Genomic DNA, 20,487 nt, shown 5'->3' on the forward strand with positions numbered 1-20,487 from the left:
TTGTCCGGATGCCTGACCACCGTCTCCCAAAGCAGTTGCTCTCCTCCGAACTCAAGAATGGAAAACGGAATGTTGGAGAACAGGAAAAGAGATTGAACGACGGGATCAAAGCCAACCTTAAAAACTCTGGCATAGACACTGAGAACTGGGAAGCCCTGGCCCTTGAGCACTCCAGCTGGAGGTCAGCTGTGACCAGCAGTGCTGCAGAATTTGAAGAGGCACGAATGGAGGGTGAAAGAGAAACGTGCCAAGAAGTAGGCATGCCAAGCTCACCCCAACTGAGACCGCCTTCCACCTGGAAGCCAATGCCCTCACTGCAGAAGACAGACAAAACAAACAGACAGACAAAACACAGATTTTGCAAGCTTGGTAGTTGCTTAAATGTCCTTGACCAGTATCTGGCCACTTGGAGTGCCTCTGGTGTTTCCGCAAAGAGGTCCTCCATGGTGCATGCGGCAGGGCTCAGGTTGCATTGCAGCAGGTGGTCAGTGGTTTGCTCTTCTTCGCACTCGCATGTCGAGGATTCCACTTTGTAGCCCCATTTCTTAAGGTTGGCTCTGCATCTCGTGGTGCCAGAGCGCAGTCTGTTCAGCGCCTTCCAAGTCGCCCAGTCTTCTGTGTGCCCGGGGGGAGTCTCTCATTTGGTATCAGCCATTGATTGAGGTGCTGGGTTTGAGCCTGCCACTTTTGGACTCTCGCTTGCTGGGGTGTTCCAGCGAGTGTCTCTGTAGATCTTAGAAAACTATTTCTTGATTTAAGTCATTGACATGCTGGCTGATATCCAAACAAGGGATGAGCTGGAGATGTCACTCCCTTGGTCCTTTCACTATTGACTGCTACTTCCCGGCGGATGTCAGGTGGTGCAATACTGTCTAAACAATATAATTTCTCCAGTGGTGTAGGGTGCAGGCACACCGTGATAATGCAGCATGTCTCATTAAGAGCCACATCCACTGTTTTAGTGTGGTGAGATGTGTTCCACACTAGGCATGCATTCTCAGCAGCAGAGTAGCATAGCACAATTTATTTATTTATTATTTATTTACTTTGCTTATATACCGCTGTTCTCAGCCCGGGGACGACTCACAGTGGTGTACAACATAGAAAGAACAAGGTTCAAAATTCAAGACACAATCTAAAATGATCCACAATCCAGCATTAACAAAAACATCATCATCAAAAAACATCCTCATTACTACAAAAGCCATTCCGCGTCGTCTCATTGTCCAAACCGCAATCTAGTATCATATTCCGTTGTTCCATTCCTATAGTCATTACCAATCATTGCACTTCTTGTTCGAACGCCTTCTTGAACAACCAAGTTTTTAATTTCCTGCGGAATAGCATCAGGGAAGGAGCCAGTCTGATGTCCACGGGAAGGGTGTTCCACAGCCGAGGAGCCACCACCGAGAAGGCCCTATCTCTCGTCCCCGCCAGTCGCGCCTGTGATGTCTTCACTGTGTCTGATTGTGATCCTCAGGTTGTGCCAGGCAGCTTTCGTATGATATTGTTTCTAGCACCCACTTTTTGCAGTGCTTCTTGTAGGTCAGAGCACGGTCCAGAGTGACTCCCAGGTATTTGGGTGCGCTGCAATGCTCCAGTGGGATTCCTTCCCAGGTAATCCTCAGAGCTCGGGATGCTTGTCTGTTCTTGAGCTGAAAGGCACATGTCTGTGTTTTAGATGGATTAGGGATCAGCTGGTTTTCCCTGTAATAGGCAATTAGAGCACCTAGAGCTTCGGAGAACTTCTGTTCAACCATCTCAAAGCTCCCTGCTTGAGCGGTGATGGCACGATCATCAGCATAGATGAAGCTCTCCGTCCCTTCTGGCAGTGGCTGGTCATTTGTGTGTCATCAGCCACGTTAAAGTAGGGTCTTGGGAGTCATGAGCTCACTGGAGGAAAGGCTAGCTGGCCTAAGGTAGCCTTTCTCCAGCTAGCCTCTGTGCAAAGCCCCTCCCCTCTGGCACAAAAGCGGTGCATGAAATGGAGTGGCTCTTTAAAGCCTCCAGCCCCGCTTCTCTTCTTCTCTTTAAAGTGCCAGCCCCACTTTACGGCAGGAGGAGGAGAAGGAGGAGGAGACAAGGGAGTGAGTGTTCCTAGCCTCCCCTTGACTTTCCTGTGTTGACTCCGCGGCCGGTGTCTTCCTACCAAAATGCCTCTCCCAGGAGAAGGAGCGCCCAAGGTTTCCGATGAGCTGCTTTTCTACGTGAATGGCAAAAGGGTAAGTGTGGACAGAGCTCCCTGGGAGCCAGAGTATCTCCAACTCTACGCCTCCAGATGTTTTGGATTTCAGCTCCCACCATTCCTAACAGTTGGTAAACTGAAGTCCAAAACACCTTGGAGGCACAGAGTTTGAGATACACTGCTCTATGCTTTGACAGTCAGACTGTGGCCCCATCTGCACTGAGGGCCCTCCCAGGCAGGCCCAATATCTCAGGATCTTGTCCCAGGGTTTCTGCTTTAAGCAGCCCATCTTTAAATCTGTTTAAAGCAGAAACCCTGGAAAAAGAGATTGAAAGATGGGCTCAAAGCCAACCTTAAAAACTCTGGCATAGACGCTGAGAACTGGGAAGCCCTGGCCCTTGAGCACTCCAGCTGGAGGTCAGCTGTGACCAGCAGTGCTGCAGAATTTGAATAGGCACAAAGGGAGGGCGAAAGAGAGAAATGTACCAAGAGGAAGGCACCACTGGGACCCTGGAAAAAGAGATTTAAAGATGGGCTCAAAGCCAACCTTAAAAACTCTGGCATAGACGCTGAGAACTGGGAAGCTCTGGCCCTTGAGCGCTCCAGCTGGGGGTCAGCTGTGACGAGCAGTGCTGCAGAATTTGAATAGGCACAAAGGGAGGGTGAAAGAGAGAAATGTACCAAGAGGAAGGCACCACTGGGACCCTGGAAAAGAGATTTAAAGATGGGCTCAAAGCCAACCTTAAAAACTCTGAGGTAGACACTGAGATCTGGGAAGCCCTGGCACTTGAGCACTCCAGCTGGAGGTCAGCTGTGACCAGCAGTGCTGTAGAATTTGAAGAGGCACAAAAGGAGGGCGAAAGAGAGAAATGTACCAAGAGGAAGGCACCACTGGGACCCTGGAAAAGAGATTTAAAGACAGGCTCAAAACCAACCTTAAAACTCTGGCATAGACACTGAGAACTGGGAAGCCCTGGCCCTTGACTGCTCCCGCTGGAGGTCAGCTGTGACCAGCAGTGCTGCAGAATTTGAAGAGGCACAAAAGGAGGGCGAAAGAGAGAAATGTACCAAGAGGAAGGCACCGCTGGGACAGCCTTCCACCTGAAAACCGATGCCCTCACTGCGGGAGAAGATGCAGATCAAGAATAGGGCTCCACAGTCACCTATGGACCAACCGCCAGGATACTACACTTGGAGGACCATCATCTTCAGACTAAGAGGGATCGCCTAAGTAACCCAGAATATAGAGGAAGAAAATCCCAGTGTAGAAGGGTCCAAAGAGAGTGGCACCTTTACTCCCAGGCCCTTCCACACAGCCCTATATCCCAGATGTCAACTGTCAGTGTGCTGGAAGAAGCAAAGACCACCAGCATTGAAGCAATGGTCCTCCGCCATCAACTCTGCTGGACCGGCCACGTTGTCTGGATGCCCGACCACCGTCTCCCAAAGCAGTTGCTCTACTCCGAACTCAAGAACGGAAAACAGAATGTCGGTGGGTAGGAAAAGAGATTGAACGACGGGATCAAAGCCAACCTTAATAACTCTGGCATAGACACTGAGAACTGGGAAGCCCTGGCCCTTGAGCACTCCAGCTGGAGGTCAGCTGTGACCGCTGTGGAATTTGAAGAAGCACAAATGGAGGGCGAAAGAGAGAAATGTACCAAGAGGAAGGCACCGCCGGGATCACCTTCCACCTGAAAACCGATGCCCTCATTGTGGGAGAAGATGAAGATTAAGAATAGAGCTCCACAGTCACCTATGGACCCACCGCCAGGACACTGATCCTGGAAGGCTATCCTACTCGGACAACGAGGGATCGCCTAAGTAACCTTTAAATAGCATTGTATGAATCTGCACTGCCAGATAATCTGGGATAAACCAAAAACCCTATATCTCAGATCCTGAGATATAGGGACTGTCTGGAAGGGCCCTGAGTTTCAAACCAGTATAGAAGCAATCCTGGAACCAGTCTGAGACTCAGATTGTGATTCCACACAAATACAGAACATTGGTGTGTGTTAAGAGTTTTCTTTTGTGGGAGTTTGAGGTCTGGTCGCTGCAGTTTGAAGCTGCATCTAATGGTTAGTGTAGATGAGGTCTGATTTGCAGCACTGCTTCTCCAAAAACCATGGCATGTGTCACTGAAAGTGGTTTACCATGTAAAAGAAGAATCCAGATTTGCTCAGGCTGGATCTACACTACCAAATAATGCAGTTTGAACTGCATTGTATAGTCAATGAACTGCATTGTATAGTCAATGTAAACCCATATAATACAGTTCATTCTGCATTGCATAGTTTACGCCAGGGGTCCTCAAACTAAGGCCCGATGGCCGGATATGGCCCTACAAGGCCATCTACCTGGCCCTCGCTCAGGGTCTACCTAAGTCTGAAACGACTTGAAAGCACACAACAACAACAACAACAACAATTCTATCTCATCAGCCAAAAGTAGGCCCTCACTTCCCACTGAAATACTAGTAAGTTTATATTTATTCAAATTGTTCTTCATTTTAATTATTGTATTGTTTTTAAGTGGTTTTTTGCACTATAAATAAGATATGTGCAGTGTGCATAGGAATTCATTCATACTTTTTTCAAATTACAATCCAGCCCTCTAACAATTTGAGGCACTGTGATCTGGCCCTCTGTTTAAAAAGTTTGAAGACCTCTGGTTTACGCTGACATTATAATACAATACAAGCCACATTATTTGGCAGTGTAGAGCCAACCTCTGAAATTATTTTTCCCATCTAGCAATACTAGTTTCATTTATCTGTCAATTGGATTATAGCTATAATCCAGTTGACATATAAATGAAACTAATCTAATTAGAGGCACTGAATATTAATTGGACTGCTTGTAATCTGGATTAGTAGCAGGACAGAGTCCTCTATGCCCCCTTCCACACAGCTCTATATCCCAGGATCTGATCACAGATTATCTTCATATCCCAGATTATCTGTCAGTGGAGACTCATATAATCCAGTTTAAAGCAGATAATCTGGGGATCAGTTCCTAGGATATAGGGCAGCGTAGAAGGGGGCTGTGTCAGTATATTCCTTTTAATGTTGGAGTGAATTTGCTGAACTTGAGATCATACTTCCCAAAAATAAATATTTACTTGCTACAAGCCAGCAACCTGGAATGAGCAAACATGACCCCATATTTGTATTTCTGGATGCTTATTTGGAATTTGGATTTTTGGTATAAGTCTGGGATATTATTGGGTTAAAACAAGTGCTTTGGTAAAAAAAAATAAGGCAGAATTTACATGCAAAGCAATAACTCTAGAAAGAGCAGATTTTGTTTGATCAGGAGTGTGTAACATGAAAAGCTTCAGAGATCCATGAACTGGTTGAAGGGCATTATTGTTGTCTTCAGCTGTGCCTTTCACATTGCACACTATATGTAAATATATAAAAAGTATATATTTATATTACATGTAATCTTACGAATAAAATTACAATATAATGGTATAATACAATATAGTAATACTTAATACTGATATTGTACTATGCTAATAACGGCACGCCATGCAGTCATGCCGGCCACATGACCTTGGAGGTGTCTACGGACAACGCCGGCTCTTCGGTTTAGAAATGGGGATGAGCACCACACCCCAGAGTTGGACACAACTGTACTTAATGTCAGGGAGAAACCTTTACCTACCTTACTATCCTAATAATATAGTATATTTTATGTATATATAACTTGTAAGCCGCTCTGAGTCCCTTTCGGGGTGAGAAGGGCGGCATATAAATGTCATACATATGCATATGCATATACATATACATATACATATACATATACATATACATATACATGCATGAGTGCTTCGGATATATATATATATATATATGATATATATATATATATATATATATATATATATATATATATCCGAAGCACTCATGCATGTATGTCGGTATGCATCCTTCATGTTTACTTCTTGTTTCTTTAAAATGAATTGGGGAGATATTTTTTTTCAAGGGACCCTAAGCCTTCACCCAACCCTCAGAGCAGATCACTCACCACTTATTCCAGGGCTGATCAGGAGTTTAGACTGCCACCCCCAGCTGCTGTGGAGACAGGATCATCCACTGACACCAAATCCAACTTTTCACACGGATGACATTCAGTTCAAAGCAGATAATCTGGATTTTATATGATTGTGTATTAGGAGCCTTACATTACCTGGATTTCTAGTTTTAGGCAACTCTTGATTTTCTGGACTTCAGATCAGATTTCCCTAGAGCAGTGGTTCTCAACCTGTGGGTCCCCAGATGTTTTGGCCTTTGACTCCCAGAAATCCTAACAGCTGGTAAACTGGCTGGGATTTCTGGGAGCTATATGCCAAAACATCTGGGGATCCCACAGGTTGAGAACCACTGACCTAGAGTGACTCAACAATGTTTTCTACATGCTGTTACCATACAAACTGGATGTTGATCTGTGATGTCTGATGTTGTCACTTCGAATTGTTCAAAAATACAGTCCTTATAAACAAAAACTTGTCTTTTACAGTTACAGAAGATTTATAGGTGGAGATCTATATTTTGACATGTTTTTAATATGTAATCGAAACAATGCCTTTGATTGTTCTCTCTTGTGATTCTTTCCCCACCGTAGATAGTGGAGAAGAATGCTGATCCAGAACACATGTTGCTGTCTTACTTAAGGAAAAGACGTATCTTTTTCTTGGTTGTACGAGTCCAGAAATCTTTTTAACATGTGTGTCCTGTTTTCCTCTATTGGCTTTTCCTTTTTGTTCATACATAGATATGTGTGCATACACACAGGTCCAAAATTACACCAGGCATGAAATAACCTTGATTAGCTGCCCAGTGTTTTTCCACCCTGTTATGTCACCCCAGGAATGGGTGTGTGCATATCTGAATGAAGATCTAGGGTACTTCCGGACAATCCCTATATTCCAGGATCTGATCCCAGGTTTTCTATATATACCAGATTATCTGGCAGTGTGGACTCATATAATCCAGTCTAAAGCAGAAAACCTGGGATCAGATCCTGAGATCTGATATATGTCTATATATGTTGTATGTCTAAATGGCATTGAATGTTTGCCATGTATATGTGCATTGTAATCCACCCTGAGTCCCCTGTGGGGTGAGAAGGGCGGAATATAAATACTGTAAATCTATATTAATAAAAATGTAATGTTCAATGTATTGTCGAAGGCTTTCATGGCTGGAATCACTGGGTTGTTGTAGGTTTTCGGGCTATATGGCCATGTTCTAGAGGCATTTTCTCTTGACGTTTCGCTTGCATCTATGGCAAGCATCCTCAGAGGTAGTGACCTCACTACCTCTGAGGATGCTTGCCATAGATGCAGGCGAAATGTCAGGAGAAAAATGCCTCTAGAACATGGCCATATAGCCCAGAAAACCTACAATAACCCAATGTAATGTTTATTTGTGGAGTTAACATAACTCAAAAACCGCTGGACGAACTGATACAAAATTTGGACACAAGACCCCTATCAGGCCAACGAGTGACCATCACTCATAAAAACACTGAAAAACACAGCGGAAGGGACTTAAAAAGACAAAAAACAAAAATTACATTACAACACATGTGCAAAAATTACATTACAACACATGTGTTGTACGCAAACACACATATGTTGCAGGTTCAAATCTGAGGTGCAGAGTGAGCTCCTGTTGTCAGTCCCAGCTCCTGCCAACCTAGAAAACATGCCAATGTGAGTAGATCAGTAGGTACCACTCCGGCAGGAAGGTAACAGTGCTCCATGCAGTCATGCCGGCCAAATGACCTTGGTGTGTCTACAGACAACGCTGGCACTTCGGCTGAGAAATAGAGATGAGCATCAAAGTCCCAGAGTCAGACATGACTGGACTTAATGTCAGGGGAAAACCTTTACCTTTACACAAATATACACACACACAAAACACATATACACAGACTGGGCCACAGCAACGCATGGCAAGCGACAGCTAGTAAATAAATAAATGGGCACTGTCTGGAAGGGCCCAAAGAAAAGAGGGAGTGCTGAATCAGAGCACCAAGAGCAAAATAAGTGCGTTGTCGCAGGTGGGAACTGCTGTAACATGGAAAGGGGATAGAAACAGCAACAATAATAACAGCAACTTGTGTCAATTCTAAGGAAGGTGAATACGTTTTAACTTTTGTGAAGGTGCTCTCAGGCTTTTCTTCACAAAATAATTTCAACTACTATGTATGAAAGCTGGGGTCGTTTGTTGTAGTAGTGTTCTGTTTCAAAGCAAGCTGAAACCTGTCCTAGTTAAGTATTTATGAAAATTAAACAGCCTATATAAATCTTCCCGCCATGTAGTACAGTTCATGCAGTACTACCAACATTTTTCACCTGAAAGCAGGGGATCTATCTGTCTTGGATATTCAAGATACTATCCTAAGAATTTTAAATAGTGTTCCTTTAGAGCCAGCTAGTTCCCCAAAGAATAATCTATATCCATTAGTCTTTATTGCCATCAAATACATGGACAGAATGAATAATAATCTTCTATATAAATAAAAATGTAATGTTCATTTGTGGTATTAACATAACTCAAAAACCACTGCATGAATTGACACCAAATTTGGACACAATACACCTATCAGGCCAACGAGTGACCATCACTCATAAAAACGCTGAAAAACACAGCAGAAGGGACTTAAAAAGCCCAAAAATAAAAAAATACATTACAACACATGTAAATATATATACACACATATACCCATATATACACACACAAAACACATATACACAGACTGGGCCACAGCAGCGCGTGGCAGGGGATGGCTAGCAACAACAATAACAACAAGATAATAATATACATCACACAGTACTAGACACTTGGGAAGTGTTTGACTTGTGATTTTGTGATACGGAATCCAATATATATATCTCATTTGCTGTGACATACTGTGTTTTGTGTCAGTAAAATAATAATAATAATAATAACACTTTATTTATATTCCACTCTATCTCCTCGGAGGAACTCAGGGGAGATAGAGTGGAATTTCAAACATAAAAGGCAGACATTCAATTCCTGAATACAACAACAATACATCCATAGTATTTAACGCCCGGTGGCACAGTGGGTTAAAGCGCTGAGCTGCTCAGCTTGTTGACCGAAAGGTCGCAGGTTCAATTCTGGTGAGTAGTGTGAGCTTCCGCTGTCAGCCCTAGCTTCTGCCAACCTAGCAGTTCGAAAACATGCAAATGTGAGCAGATCCGGCGGGAAGGTAACGGCATTCCATGTATTCATACCAGCCACATGACTTTGGAGGTATCTATGGACCACGCCAGCTCTTCGGCTTAGAAATGGAGATGAGCACCACACCCCAGAGTCAGACATGACTGGACTTAATGTCAGGGGACAACCTTTACCTCTTTTTTTTACATCCATAGTAACGAAATTTGGCAACCCAACATATAAAAACCAATTATGAATCAATAACTAAAATTAAATAAAAAACACAGTCTATTATATCAGACATAAGACACAATATCAAAGTTCGAACAGAAGCATCAATTTCCCAATTCCTTGCGGGCAAATAGATTGATCATTGCTCAAGATATCTATTGAGTTAGTGGGGCGAACAAGGCACGGATGTGGATGTATAATGATAGTATTACCAACTCCTCCTCCTCCTCCTCCTCCTTCTCCTCCTCCTCCTCCTTGTGAGCCAGTGAGCAAAGGTACATCTTCAGCTGTTTCTTGAATGCAGGGAGGAAGTTTGTACCTGGTGCAATGGGATCATGTGTGAGAAAGAGTGAAATGAGAACACATGTGCACTCAGTGTATAACTTTGCCCCACGCCAAAGCATTTCCTCCTTAACTGCAGTTCTTTCAGTCCACCTCACAGGTACCAAATATGGCTGTGGTGGAGGTGGTTGCGGGGCCTGCACCGTGATGATATCAAGATATGAATCAGTTACTAAGAAGATCATGTATCCTTTTGAAGAGACTGATAAACGGCACATTGAAATTATTTTTGAATGATGGATACTGTTAGTGCTTCTGGCAGCATTTGGTCTTCCTCCCACCACAAACAGAGGCCACCTGCTTTTAAACATAGTGCTGAAGAATGTTAGTGATAGCTCACCATGAAGTGGGGTGGCAGGAATTTTATTGGGAAAAAGAGCTAGTAGACAGAAAACAGATGAACTTTGAGACCTGTCAGTTTTATCATGAGAAAATAAATCACAACTTGTTTAGAAATAGTTGGGGAAACTGTATAGTTAAGATATAACCATTTAGATGTATTTGTTTCAATCTATGACAGCCCTGCACAACTTGTGATCTTTCACATGTTTTTGGACTTCAGCACCTAGAATTGGCGGGGACGAGGGGCAGGGCCTTCTCAGTGCTGGCCCCCCGGCTATGGAACTCCCTCCCCAGGGATATTAGATTGTTCCCCTCCCTCCTGACTTTCCAAAAAAGGGTAAAAAGTTGGCTCTTTGAGTAAGCTTTTGAGAATGCAGCAGAATAGATAGCATGAAACTATGAATGATGAACATAGAATGGCCAGACGATGTTACTGGAAAACAATTTTAACAAGACGACATCGGTGACTACATGTTTTAATGGTTTTTTATATATGTTTTTATATTGTTATGTTGACTCTTTTTAATCGCACCTTTATGAATGCATGGCATCAACCCCATATGCCTTTTCAGTTATAGCTCAATAATGAAAATGTTCCTTGCCATGCTGTACTTCATACCCCCCCCCCCCCCCATTGTTCTCATTGACTTCCTGGTATGTGAACATTAGGAATGTATAGTAAGCTTCCAGTAGCCAGAAGAGGTAATTTAAAATAAAATGAAACTAAACTAAAGCAAAGTAAAAAAAAAAAAAGATCACGTCAAGGAACTGGTATGGATTGCCTCAAATTGTTCATTCTTTTTTGTTTTATTCACAGCTGTCAGTGGATACAATAATTTTAGATAAGTGAAAGAGTAATAGTAGTTATAATACAAAATTGTGGATAGTTCCATTGTTCTGCCCGTAAATAGTACATAGAACTTTGATTATGTAATTTAGATAAAAAGGTACCAGCTGTGCCGACTACGCAATTCTTTCTCCTGTTAGCTGAGCATAGTAAGCAAACACAAAAAATATTTGCTGAACCAACTAGACCTTGTTTCAGTTCCTTCCAATCTGTTAAAATGCTACAATATAAAAACTTCTTCCTGTAATCCAGCAAATAGAGGACATTATACCGTACGTGGTTTACTTTACAATCACGAAAAAAAAGTAATAATAATATAGTATATCCACAGTATCGGGTAATACAGAACCAGCATCTGAATACAGTATCTCAATACATGGATTTTGATTAGCAATCACCATTTTCAAATATTTTCAGAGACCTGGGACATTCCAAATTTTGTCTGGAATTGTCAACATTCATACTTGAAGGCTGACATTCTCTAAAATTCAAATACAAACCTTATTTATAATTATCATGCTTTCTTTACTGTGAGAAATAATACAGTTAAATAATTTATTTCTAATAATGGTAAATCTCCTATACAATCCAAGCCATTATTCAGCCAATGCATGCTTGATTCCCATATGTTCACTATATGGCGCTGCTGTTGTCACTGTGGAAGGAATTGGAAATACAAAAACCAGGATTCATCCAGTTCAGGTAAATGCATATGGCAACTTCTTTTCTGTAAATTTTGACTCACTAGTGCTATAAGAATACATGATTGTGCACAGTGACACTTTGAACCTTGATGCAGAAAGCTAGCGCAAGTGGCATGAGTGAGAATGTTGTATATGAGAGACAACTGGAGTGCGCATTTCCACATGTGGACTCCTCTTAAGTGCTGGATGTAGACTTCATGTTATACTCAGATGGCACAAAGTCTACATTCAGCACTCAAGAGGAGTCCACATGTGGAAATGCTCACTCCAGTTGTCTCTCATATACAACATTCTCACTCACACCACTTTTTTATGTCAGGAGCAACTTGAGAAACTACAAGTAGCTTCTGGTATGAGAGAATTGGCTCTCTGCAAGGACGTCGCCTGGGGAACGCCCGGATGTTTTGATGTTTTACCATCCTTTTAGGAGGCTTCTCTCATGTCCTGTCATGGGGAGGTGGAGCTGACAGAGGGAGCTCATCCGCGCTCTCCACGGATTCAAACCTCCGACCTGTCAGTCTTCAGTCCTGCCAGCCCAAGGGTTTAACCCATTGCACCACCGAGGGCTTATGCCACTGTCAACCAAGCAAAGAGAAGCTAGTGCCTCATCCTTCTATCCTAGATATTATTGAGGTACTGATGACCAACCTTTTTGGCTTTTTAGCAGCCTGGCAAAAAAGGTGTGCTTTGTGTTTTAATTCACTTGTTACAATTTTCCACAATTTTATCTCACATTTTGTCAATTGTGTTTCAAGGCATAAATAACAATCTTCCAGCTGGTCTCTCGTCCTGGCATTGTCGAGGCCGCCTTTGTTTTAACAAGATAGCCTTATTTTGTATGGCAGGCAAAGTCCAGGGACATCTATAAGATCATTTGGACATCCATTTTACAGGCTGGAGGTTTAGCTCTTCCTGCTGAATGTTTGTGTTAGTTTATTTTTCTTTTTAATATTACTTATTTAAAACTCTGTATGCCTATTTATAATTCCTTATGTAATAACAACAACAATAATTTCATTTGACTAGCCATATGACCATTTCAAAATACAAGTAAAAGACAAGGGGAAAGATGAGAACAGCAGCTGACCTATTTACAGTCAGAGTCTTGTTTTCCTGGTTCTTCTTTCAGATTTTTTTTAGAGCTTTCAGAATAAAAAGGCTTACTCTGATTATAGTGGATCTTTCTTGTCCTTGCAAGAGGAATGTCAGAAGATAATTTCTGTTGCAGGACCTGCAGTTGGATAATATTGGATGTAAATATCTCTCTCGCAGTTCAGTATATGCTGGACAGTCAATTAAGAAATGTTCGATATCTTCCACAGTTTGTTCTCCCCAAACGCAGAATCTCTCACTTCTTGGGATGCTACAGTAACGCCCAGTTTGCATCATAATACCGAGTGGTTCAAACCTAGCCCTAGTATATATTCTTCTTAAGGGTAATGGAAGTGGGATAGTCAGATAGTGTTCTAAATGAATATTCCTTTTGTGGGAAGCTAAAAACCTTATGGCAGAAGACCTATCTATGCTTGCTAGGTTCAGTTGAGCATAGATATCTCGAGTGTGTTGCATGAGCACTTGTTTTGCCTTAGGTCCTAGATAATTCAGAAATTGTAAAGGCAGGCCGATTTTAGCCAACTCATTATTTAGAGCCACTATTCATGATGTCTTTTGGTCACACTGGATTTAATTCCTTATGTAAAAGGCAGGCCGATTTTAGCCAACTCATTATTTAAAGCCACTATCCATGATGTGAAATTGTGAGGTTCCTTGAGGGAATTTTCAGTTTCTGAATTGCAGGACATAAGTAAATAAGTAAGTTAATCACATCATGAATTTGGGATATTAGTGTGCATTTTTGACTTATTGGGGATAAGGCATCCTGTGTACAAATAGTGGTTGTTCCCATTATAAGTTCAATGAACCACAGATCTTCTGCTCATGGTTCATTTATTGTGACTTCTGATTCCAATACTCTGATTTCCCAATGAGTGTGGCTCCCTCCTGTATTGCAGCACAGCTATACCCTGGATTTAGCCAGTCACTTGAGCATGTTGAGATAGATTATGGCAGATTGTATGTGAGGAGCCCCTGGTGGCATAGTTGGTTAGACTGCTATGCTGCTGAACTTGCTTACCGAAAGGTCGCAGGTTCGAATCCGGGGAGTAGGGTGAGCTCCCGCTGTTAGCCCCAGCTTCTACCAATCTAGTGGTTCGAAAACATGCAGATGTGAGTAGATCAATAGGTTCTGCTCTGGCTGGAAGGTAACGGTGCTTGCAGCTGTGGCGGCCACATGACCTTGGAGATATCTATGGACAATGCTGGCTCTTCAACTTAGAAATGGAGATGAGCACCAACCCCCAGTATCGGACACAACTGGACTTAGGGGAAAACCTTTAGAATCATAGAATCCTAGAGTTGGAAGAGACCTCATGGGCCATCCAGTCCAACCTCCTGCCAAGAAGCAGGAATATTGTATTCAAAGCACCCCTGACAGATGGCCATCCAGCCTCTGTTTAAAAGCTTCCAAAGAAGGAGCCTCCACCACACTCTGGGGCAGAGAGTTCCACTGCTGAACAGCTCTTACAGAAAGTTCTTCCTAATGTTCAGATGGAATCTCCTTTAATTTTTTTCTATGTGATGATACTGAAGTGCCTTGGGGTCTTGGTTTTTATGACATTTTGTAATCGCTAAGCCAGACCGTGGCAACCTTTCTATTGATCTCATTTTCTACTTCACTATTCATAATTTGTTTTTTAAAATTTAGTTACGTAAAATGCTTAAATAAAGGGGGTTCAGTTACCTTGTAGCACGTTTTTTATTGCCCTAGGAACGAATTGCTAAAAGTCATGGGTCTCAGTGTGGCTTCTGCACCCCTGGAATGGTAATGTCCATCTATGCTTTGCTGCGTAACCACATGGAACCCACTTCAGATCAAATAATTGAAGCTCTAGCAGGTAAGTCTTTCAGTGAGAATTTTTTCAAAACCATTAATTCATTTGATTCTTGCTGTATAGTTATTTATTTGTATTTATTCATAATTAGAAGCACAATATGTTTCCTTGTTGCTTTAATTATATTTTGTAAGCAGTTATTCTTGACTTGTTGCTGTTGGGGTTTCTTTTTGTTTTGGTTGTTTTGTTTGAAGCAATAAAATCAGTGAAACGGATGCATATAAATTATATGTTACATTTTATATACAGTTTGCGATTTGTCATTCCTCCTGTATGTGTGTAGATATACATTTCAGATTGTATGCCTTTGCAAGAATTCATTGTTTTTTATTGTTTTAACAGAAAAGTACTTTAAACATTTGAAGGTGTGATATAAACAAACAACAATGGCAATGTTTTATAAATGTTAAATGATAAATGTTAAATGTTCAGCCCTCCAGGTGTTTTGGACTTCAACTACCACAATTATTTACAGCCTAACGGCTGCTAGGAATTGTAGGCCTTAAAGTCCAAAACATCCGGAGGGTTGAAGTTTGCCCATGTCTGAGCTAAATCCATTGACATGTAAATTCCATTGTTTTGGTTATTGGAAGAAATAATTATTCATATATTTCATTGTTTATCTAGGTAATTTATGTCGCTGCACTGGTTACCGACCTATTATTGATGGCTTTAAGACCTTCTGTAAGGTAGGAATTGATGTGTTTGTGTGCATATACAAGAGCAATTGATGCAGTGGATGTGATAATAGTATTTGGGTAGATTATATCAGTTCATACTATGGTGCCTTTCAGTATATTATCTTATTCCTTTGGAGGCAAGCATGAACAATGGTAGCTTTACTGGATTAGCAGCTTTCCCTTACCAATTTTGAATCCAGTGCCCAGTCTCTGCTGGCCCACTTCTCAGAGGCAACTCCTGGGGTCTAACCCAGATGTAACTAGTTCTTTTGCAAGGGAAGAACCTGGGGTATGTTTCCTACCCAAAGGAGAGGTCCAGCAACCCCTCACCAAATCCTGCCATTGAGTCCTGAAACCAATTTCTTTTCAACTCATTTAAGGATGTTCTATTTAAGCCAGAGGCTGAAATTAGAGGTCACTAGTACTTACTTAGTTAGGTAATACCTCGTTGATTGAGTAAGATTGTCTTCCAGGTTCGTTGTACTGGTGGTGGATCCGTAGGTGACTGTGGAGCCCTATTCTTGATCTGCATGTTCTCCTGCAGTGAGGGCATTGGTTTACAGGTGGGAGGTGGTCCTGGTCAGGGTTGGCTTGACATGCCTTTCACTTGAGATGTTTCTCTCTTTTGCCCTCCATTTGTGCCTCTTCAAATTCTGCAGCAATGCTGGTCACAGCTGACTTCCAGCTAGAGCATTCAAGGGCCAGGGCTTCCCAGTTCTCAGTGTTTATGCCAGAGTTTTAAAGGTTGGCTTTGAGTCCATCTTTCAATCTCTTTTCCTGTCCTCCAACATTTTGTTTTCTGTTCTTGAGTTTGGAGTAGAGCAACTGCTTTGGGAGACGGTAGTCACTAGTAACACCAGAAGCAGGAACACGATCTTGTGACAACCTCCAGAGCCTGATATCACTTACTAGAAAAAAAACCCTCACATACTCCGGAGTGGTCATATCCAGTGGTCAGATCCTAACGGTTCGGGCCCTGCCTCTCTCTGCGATCGCATCTCCTTCTATGAACCGGCACAAGCTCTAAGATCTTCTGGGGAGGCACTCCTCTCGGTCCTTCTACCGTCACAAGCGCGGTTGGTGTGGACGAGAGAGAGGGCCTTCTCAGTGGTGGCCCCCCGCCTCTGGAACGCTCTTCCAAGGGAAATAAGACAGGCCCCATCCCTCCCCTCCTTTCGTAAGAGCTTGAAGACCTGGTGGTTTCAACAAGCCTTTGGAAAATGACCAGTTCTAACTCAGCCCCACACATTGTCTAATACGGCCTTATTCTTCCTACCAATTACCCAGATTCTTTCCTCTAATCGGCCCTGGAATGAACAGCCACAGACCCGTACCTAATATCATTGTTGCCTGCCATAGCATTGCACTTAATTCCCGGCCCCCCTAGAATTTTTGGGCTTGCACAAATCTTGGCCCGGCCTTTTAAATTTTTTAATTGCCTTGAACAGGCAGGATTACTTTTAATATATGTGTGTTATGGCGACAATGTTTATGCTTATATTTTGTTTTGTTAATCTTATGATTATTTTGTGTTTTACTTTGCATGTTTTGTGATGTTACCTGGGAACCGCTGTGAGTCCCCGCGGGGAGATGGAGCGGTATATAAATAAAGTTATTATTATTATTATTATTATTATGCTTAAATTTTGTTTTGTTGATCTTATGGTTATGTTGTTTTTTACTTTGCATATTTTGTGATGTTACCTAGGAACCGCTGTGAGTCCCCTCGGGGAGATGGAGCGGTATATAAATAAAGTTATTATTATTATTATTATTATTATTATGCTTATATTTTGTTTTGTTGATCTTATGGTTATGTTGTTTTTTACTTTGCATGTTTTGTGATGTTACCTAGGAACCGCTGTGAGTCCCCTCGGGGAGATGGAGCGATATATAAATAAAGTTATTATTATTATTATTATTATTATTATGCTTATATTTTGTTTTGTTGATCTTATGGTTATGTTGTTTTTTACTTTGCATGTTTTGTAGTATTACCTGGGAACCGCTCTGAGTCCCCTTGGGGAGATGGAGCGGTATATAAATAAAGTTATTATTATTATTATTATTATTATTATTATTATTAAGAGGCTGTACCAGCTCTGTGGACCGTCCCATAAACAGTGTTATCCAAAGCTACATTATAGATAGATAGATAGATAGATAGATAGGCTGGAGTTGCACTTAAAAATGTACCTGTTCCAACTTACATACAAATTCAACTTAAGAACAAACCTAAAGAACCTATCTTGTTCGTAATTTGGGGACTGCCTGTATACAGTATATTTAGACGTAGTTTTCTGATGAGCTTAAATCCAGATCCAATTCCTTTTCATGACCATGGAAATAGTCCGTTCCATCTTTATTTAAATTGCTGCACTAATATTTAACTGAATGTTCCTTTTTGTTTAGGAATCGGTTTGTTGCCAAAATAAAGAGAATGGGGTTTGTTGCTTAGACCAAGAAGACCAGTTCTCTCTGTTACCTAACAGGGAACAATATGTAAGTGCGCGTGTTAATATACTCATGTTTGTTTGATCGGTGGATTACAAAACATGGCCGGCATCACTCCCCTTCTTTTTTAACCTTTTCCTCCTTCTCCTGCTGGGTCCTAAGGACGAGAAAGTGGAGTCAGGAAGGGAAGAAAGGAAGCAGGGTAGGAGGGGGGCACGCCACAGCCGCTTCCTCTGCCAGAAAGCTCTCTTGAGAGCTCTCAACTACTGTGTGTCGCTGCCTTGACCCTCCTCTCAACCTGGGAAGGAGGTGGGTCACCATGTCTGCAGACTGAGAGGAGGACTAAGGCAGACGGGACCTGAACAAAAGAGTCAAAAGAGCTGCATCTGGTTTACAGACCTGGGTTTGCCCATGCCTGTTATAGGTGATATATTTGGCTGGAAGAAATGGAGAGAGACTGGGGCTAATTCCTATTTCAGACCATTCTACACTGGCATATAAAATCCAGATTATCTGCTTTGAACTGGATTATATGGCAGTATAGACTCATATAATCCAGTTCAAAGAAGGTAACATGGACTATCAGCTTTGATAATCTGGATTATATAAGTGGCCAGTCAGTGGGGTAATGAGGCTTATGCTGGATCTGCACTGCCCTGTGCCCCAGGAAATGGAAGGAAAAGTGAAGAGGGGCCAACAAAGGACAAGATGGATGGATATTATCCTTGTAGTGACTGGCTTGACTCTGAAGGAGCTGGGGGTGGTGATGACCAACAGGGAGCTCTGGCATGGGCTGGACTATGAGGTCACAAAGAGTTGGAAGTGAATGAACAAATAAACAACAAAACCCAGGATCTAATCTCACATTATCTTCTTATTTCAGATTATCTGGCAATGTAGACTCATATAATGGATTCATAAAGGAGATATTTATTTATTGTGTCAGGCAACCAAACAGTTGTATTACATTTTTAACAGAACAAACAAACAGACAGACAAAACACAAAGTTTGCAAGCTCGGTAGTTAATTAAATGTCCTTTGACCAGTATCTGGCCACTTGGAGTGCTTCTGGTGTTGCTGTAAGAAGGTCCTCCATTGTGCATATGGCAGGGCTCAGGTTGCATTGCAGCAGGTGGTCAGTGGTTTGCTCCTCTCCACGCTCGCATATCGTGGATTCCACTTTGTAGCCCCATTTCTGAAGGTTGGCTCTGCATCTCGTGGTCCCAGAGCGCAGTATGTTCATAAAGGAGATAATCTGGGATCAGATCCTGGGATATAGGACAGTATAGATCCAGCCTTAGGCCTTCTACACTTCCAGATATTCCAGGTTATCAAAGCAGAAAATCCATATTATCTGATTTGAACTGGAATATCTTAGTCTACGCTGCCATATAATCCAGTTCAAAGATGATAATATGAATTTTATACAGCTGTGTCAAAGGGGTCTTCTTCTTCTTCTTCTTCTTCTTCTTCTTCTTCTTCTTCTTCTTCTTCTTCCTGTTGCTCCCTGATGGTATCTGATCCCAGCACTAACTCTCATAATGACTGAATAGTCATTCTTCAAAGTTAAACTGAAATCTGCTTGGTTTAAATTTAATTCAAATTTTTTATTTAATTTTTTCTGAAATATTTTTATTTCAGAACTGTTATTGCCAAATGAAATGCGCTCACTTGCCTGTGTAAAGTTTTTCTTGTTTTCATTTTACTATTTCAAGACCTGCACAACACTGTTTTCTGCCGAAGAATTCCAGCCCTTGGATCCCACCCAAGAACTGATTTTTCCTCCAGAACTCATAGTAAGAAAATTTGGGAAATGCAGAGCATATGGGTGTGGGCAGTTATCACCATCTTTTTAATGTGTTAGTGTATGAGGGGTGAACATTGAGTATGTAGCAAAGAAAATATTTGATTGGTTTACTCAACTGCCTGTGCCATATGTTGTTGTCACCCTCTCAAAGGTAAGATGAGCTCTTCCACTTGGTAAACTATTGTGTTGACTTGCATGAAACTGAATGGCCAAATTTAACAATTCCTGAATGTAACAATTCCTGGGTCTCTTCTGCACTGACCATATAATACAGTTTGAAGCTGACTTGCAGCCAAGGTGGCTAAAAACTTCACACCATTCTGACCACTACAACGCACATCAAGAAAGATACAACAGTTTTACGAAAAGTCTGTGTTAAATGTATTGTCGAGGGTTTTTGTGGCCGGAATCACTGGGTTGTTGTAGGTTTTTTCGGGCTATATGGCCATGTTCTAGAGGCATTCTCTCCTGACGTTTCACCTGCATCTATGGCAAGCATCCTCAGAGGTAGTGAGGTCTGTTGGAACTAGGAAAGTGGGTTTTTATATCTGTGGAATGACCAGGGTGGGACAAGGAACTCTTGTCTGTTGGAGCTAGGTGTTAATGTCTCAATTGACCACCTTGATTAGCATTTGATGGCCTGGCAGTGCCTGGGGCAATCTTTTGTTGAGAGATGATTAGATGTCTGAGGATGCTTGCCATAGATGCAGGCGAAACGTCAGGAGAGAATGCCTCTGCAACA

General features: G+C 42.0%; 1 protein-coding gene across 1 annotated transcript in view; it reads left to right on the top strand.

Annotated features, from left to right (window-relative positions):
• The first annotated feature begins 2,049 nt into the window (after positions 1 to 2,049).
• LOC132778693 (aldehyde oxidase 1-like) overlaps positions 2,050 to 20,487 on the top strand; it is a 69,712-nt gene continuing 51,274 nt past the window's right edge. The window contains exons 1-8 of the mRNA XM_060781927.2: positions 2,050 to 2,222; positions 6,817 to 6,874; positions 10,048 to 10,144; positions 11,742 to 11,850; positions 14,680 to 14,806; positions 15,431 to 15,492; positions 17,896 to 17,985; positions 19,654 to 19,734. Coding sequence (XP_060637910.2) covers positions 2,154 to 2,222; positions 6,817 to 6,874; positions 10,048 to 10,144; positions 11,742 to 11,850; positions 14,680 to 14,806; positions 15,431 to 15,492; positions 17,896 to 17,985; positions 19,654 to 19,734 — 693 coding nt within the window. The 5' untranslated portion in view covers positions 2,050 to 2,153. The remainder of the gene's footprint in view (positions 2,223 to 6,816; positions 6,875 to 10,047; positions 10,145 to 11,741; positions 11,851 to 14,679; positions 14,807 to 15,430; positions 15,493 to 17,895; positions 17,986 to 19,653; positions 19,735 to 20,487) is intronic.

Source organism: Anolis sagrei, chromosome 1 (genome assembly GCF_037176765.1).
Source record: "Anolis sagrei isolate rAnoSag1 chromosome 1, rAnoSag1.mat, whole genome shotgun sequence".
NCBI classification, from domain to species: domain Eukaryota; kingdom Metazoa; phylum Chordata; class Lepidosauria; order Squamata; family Dactyloidae; genus Anolis; species Anolis sagrei.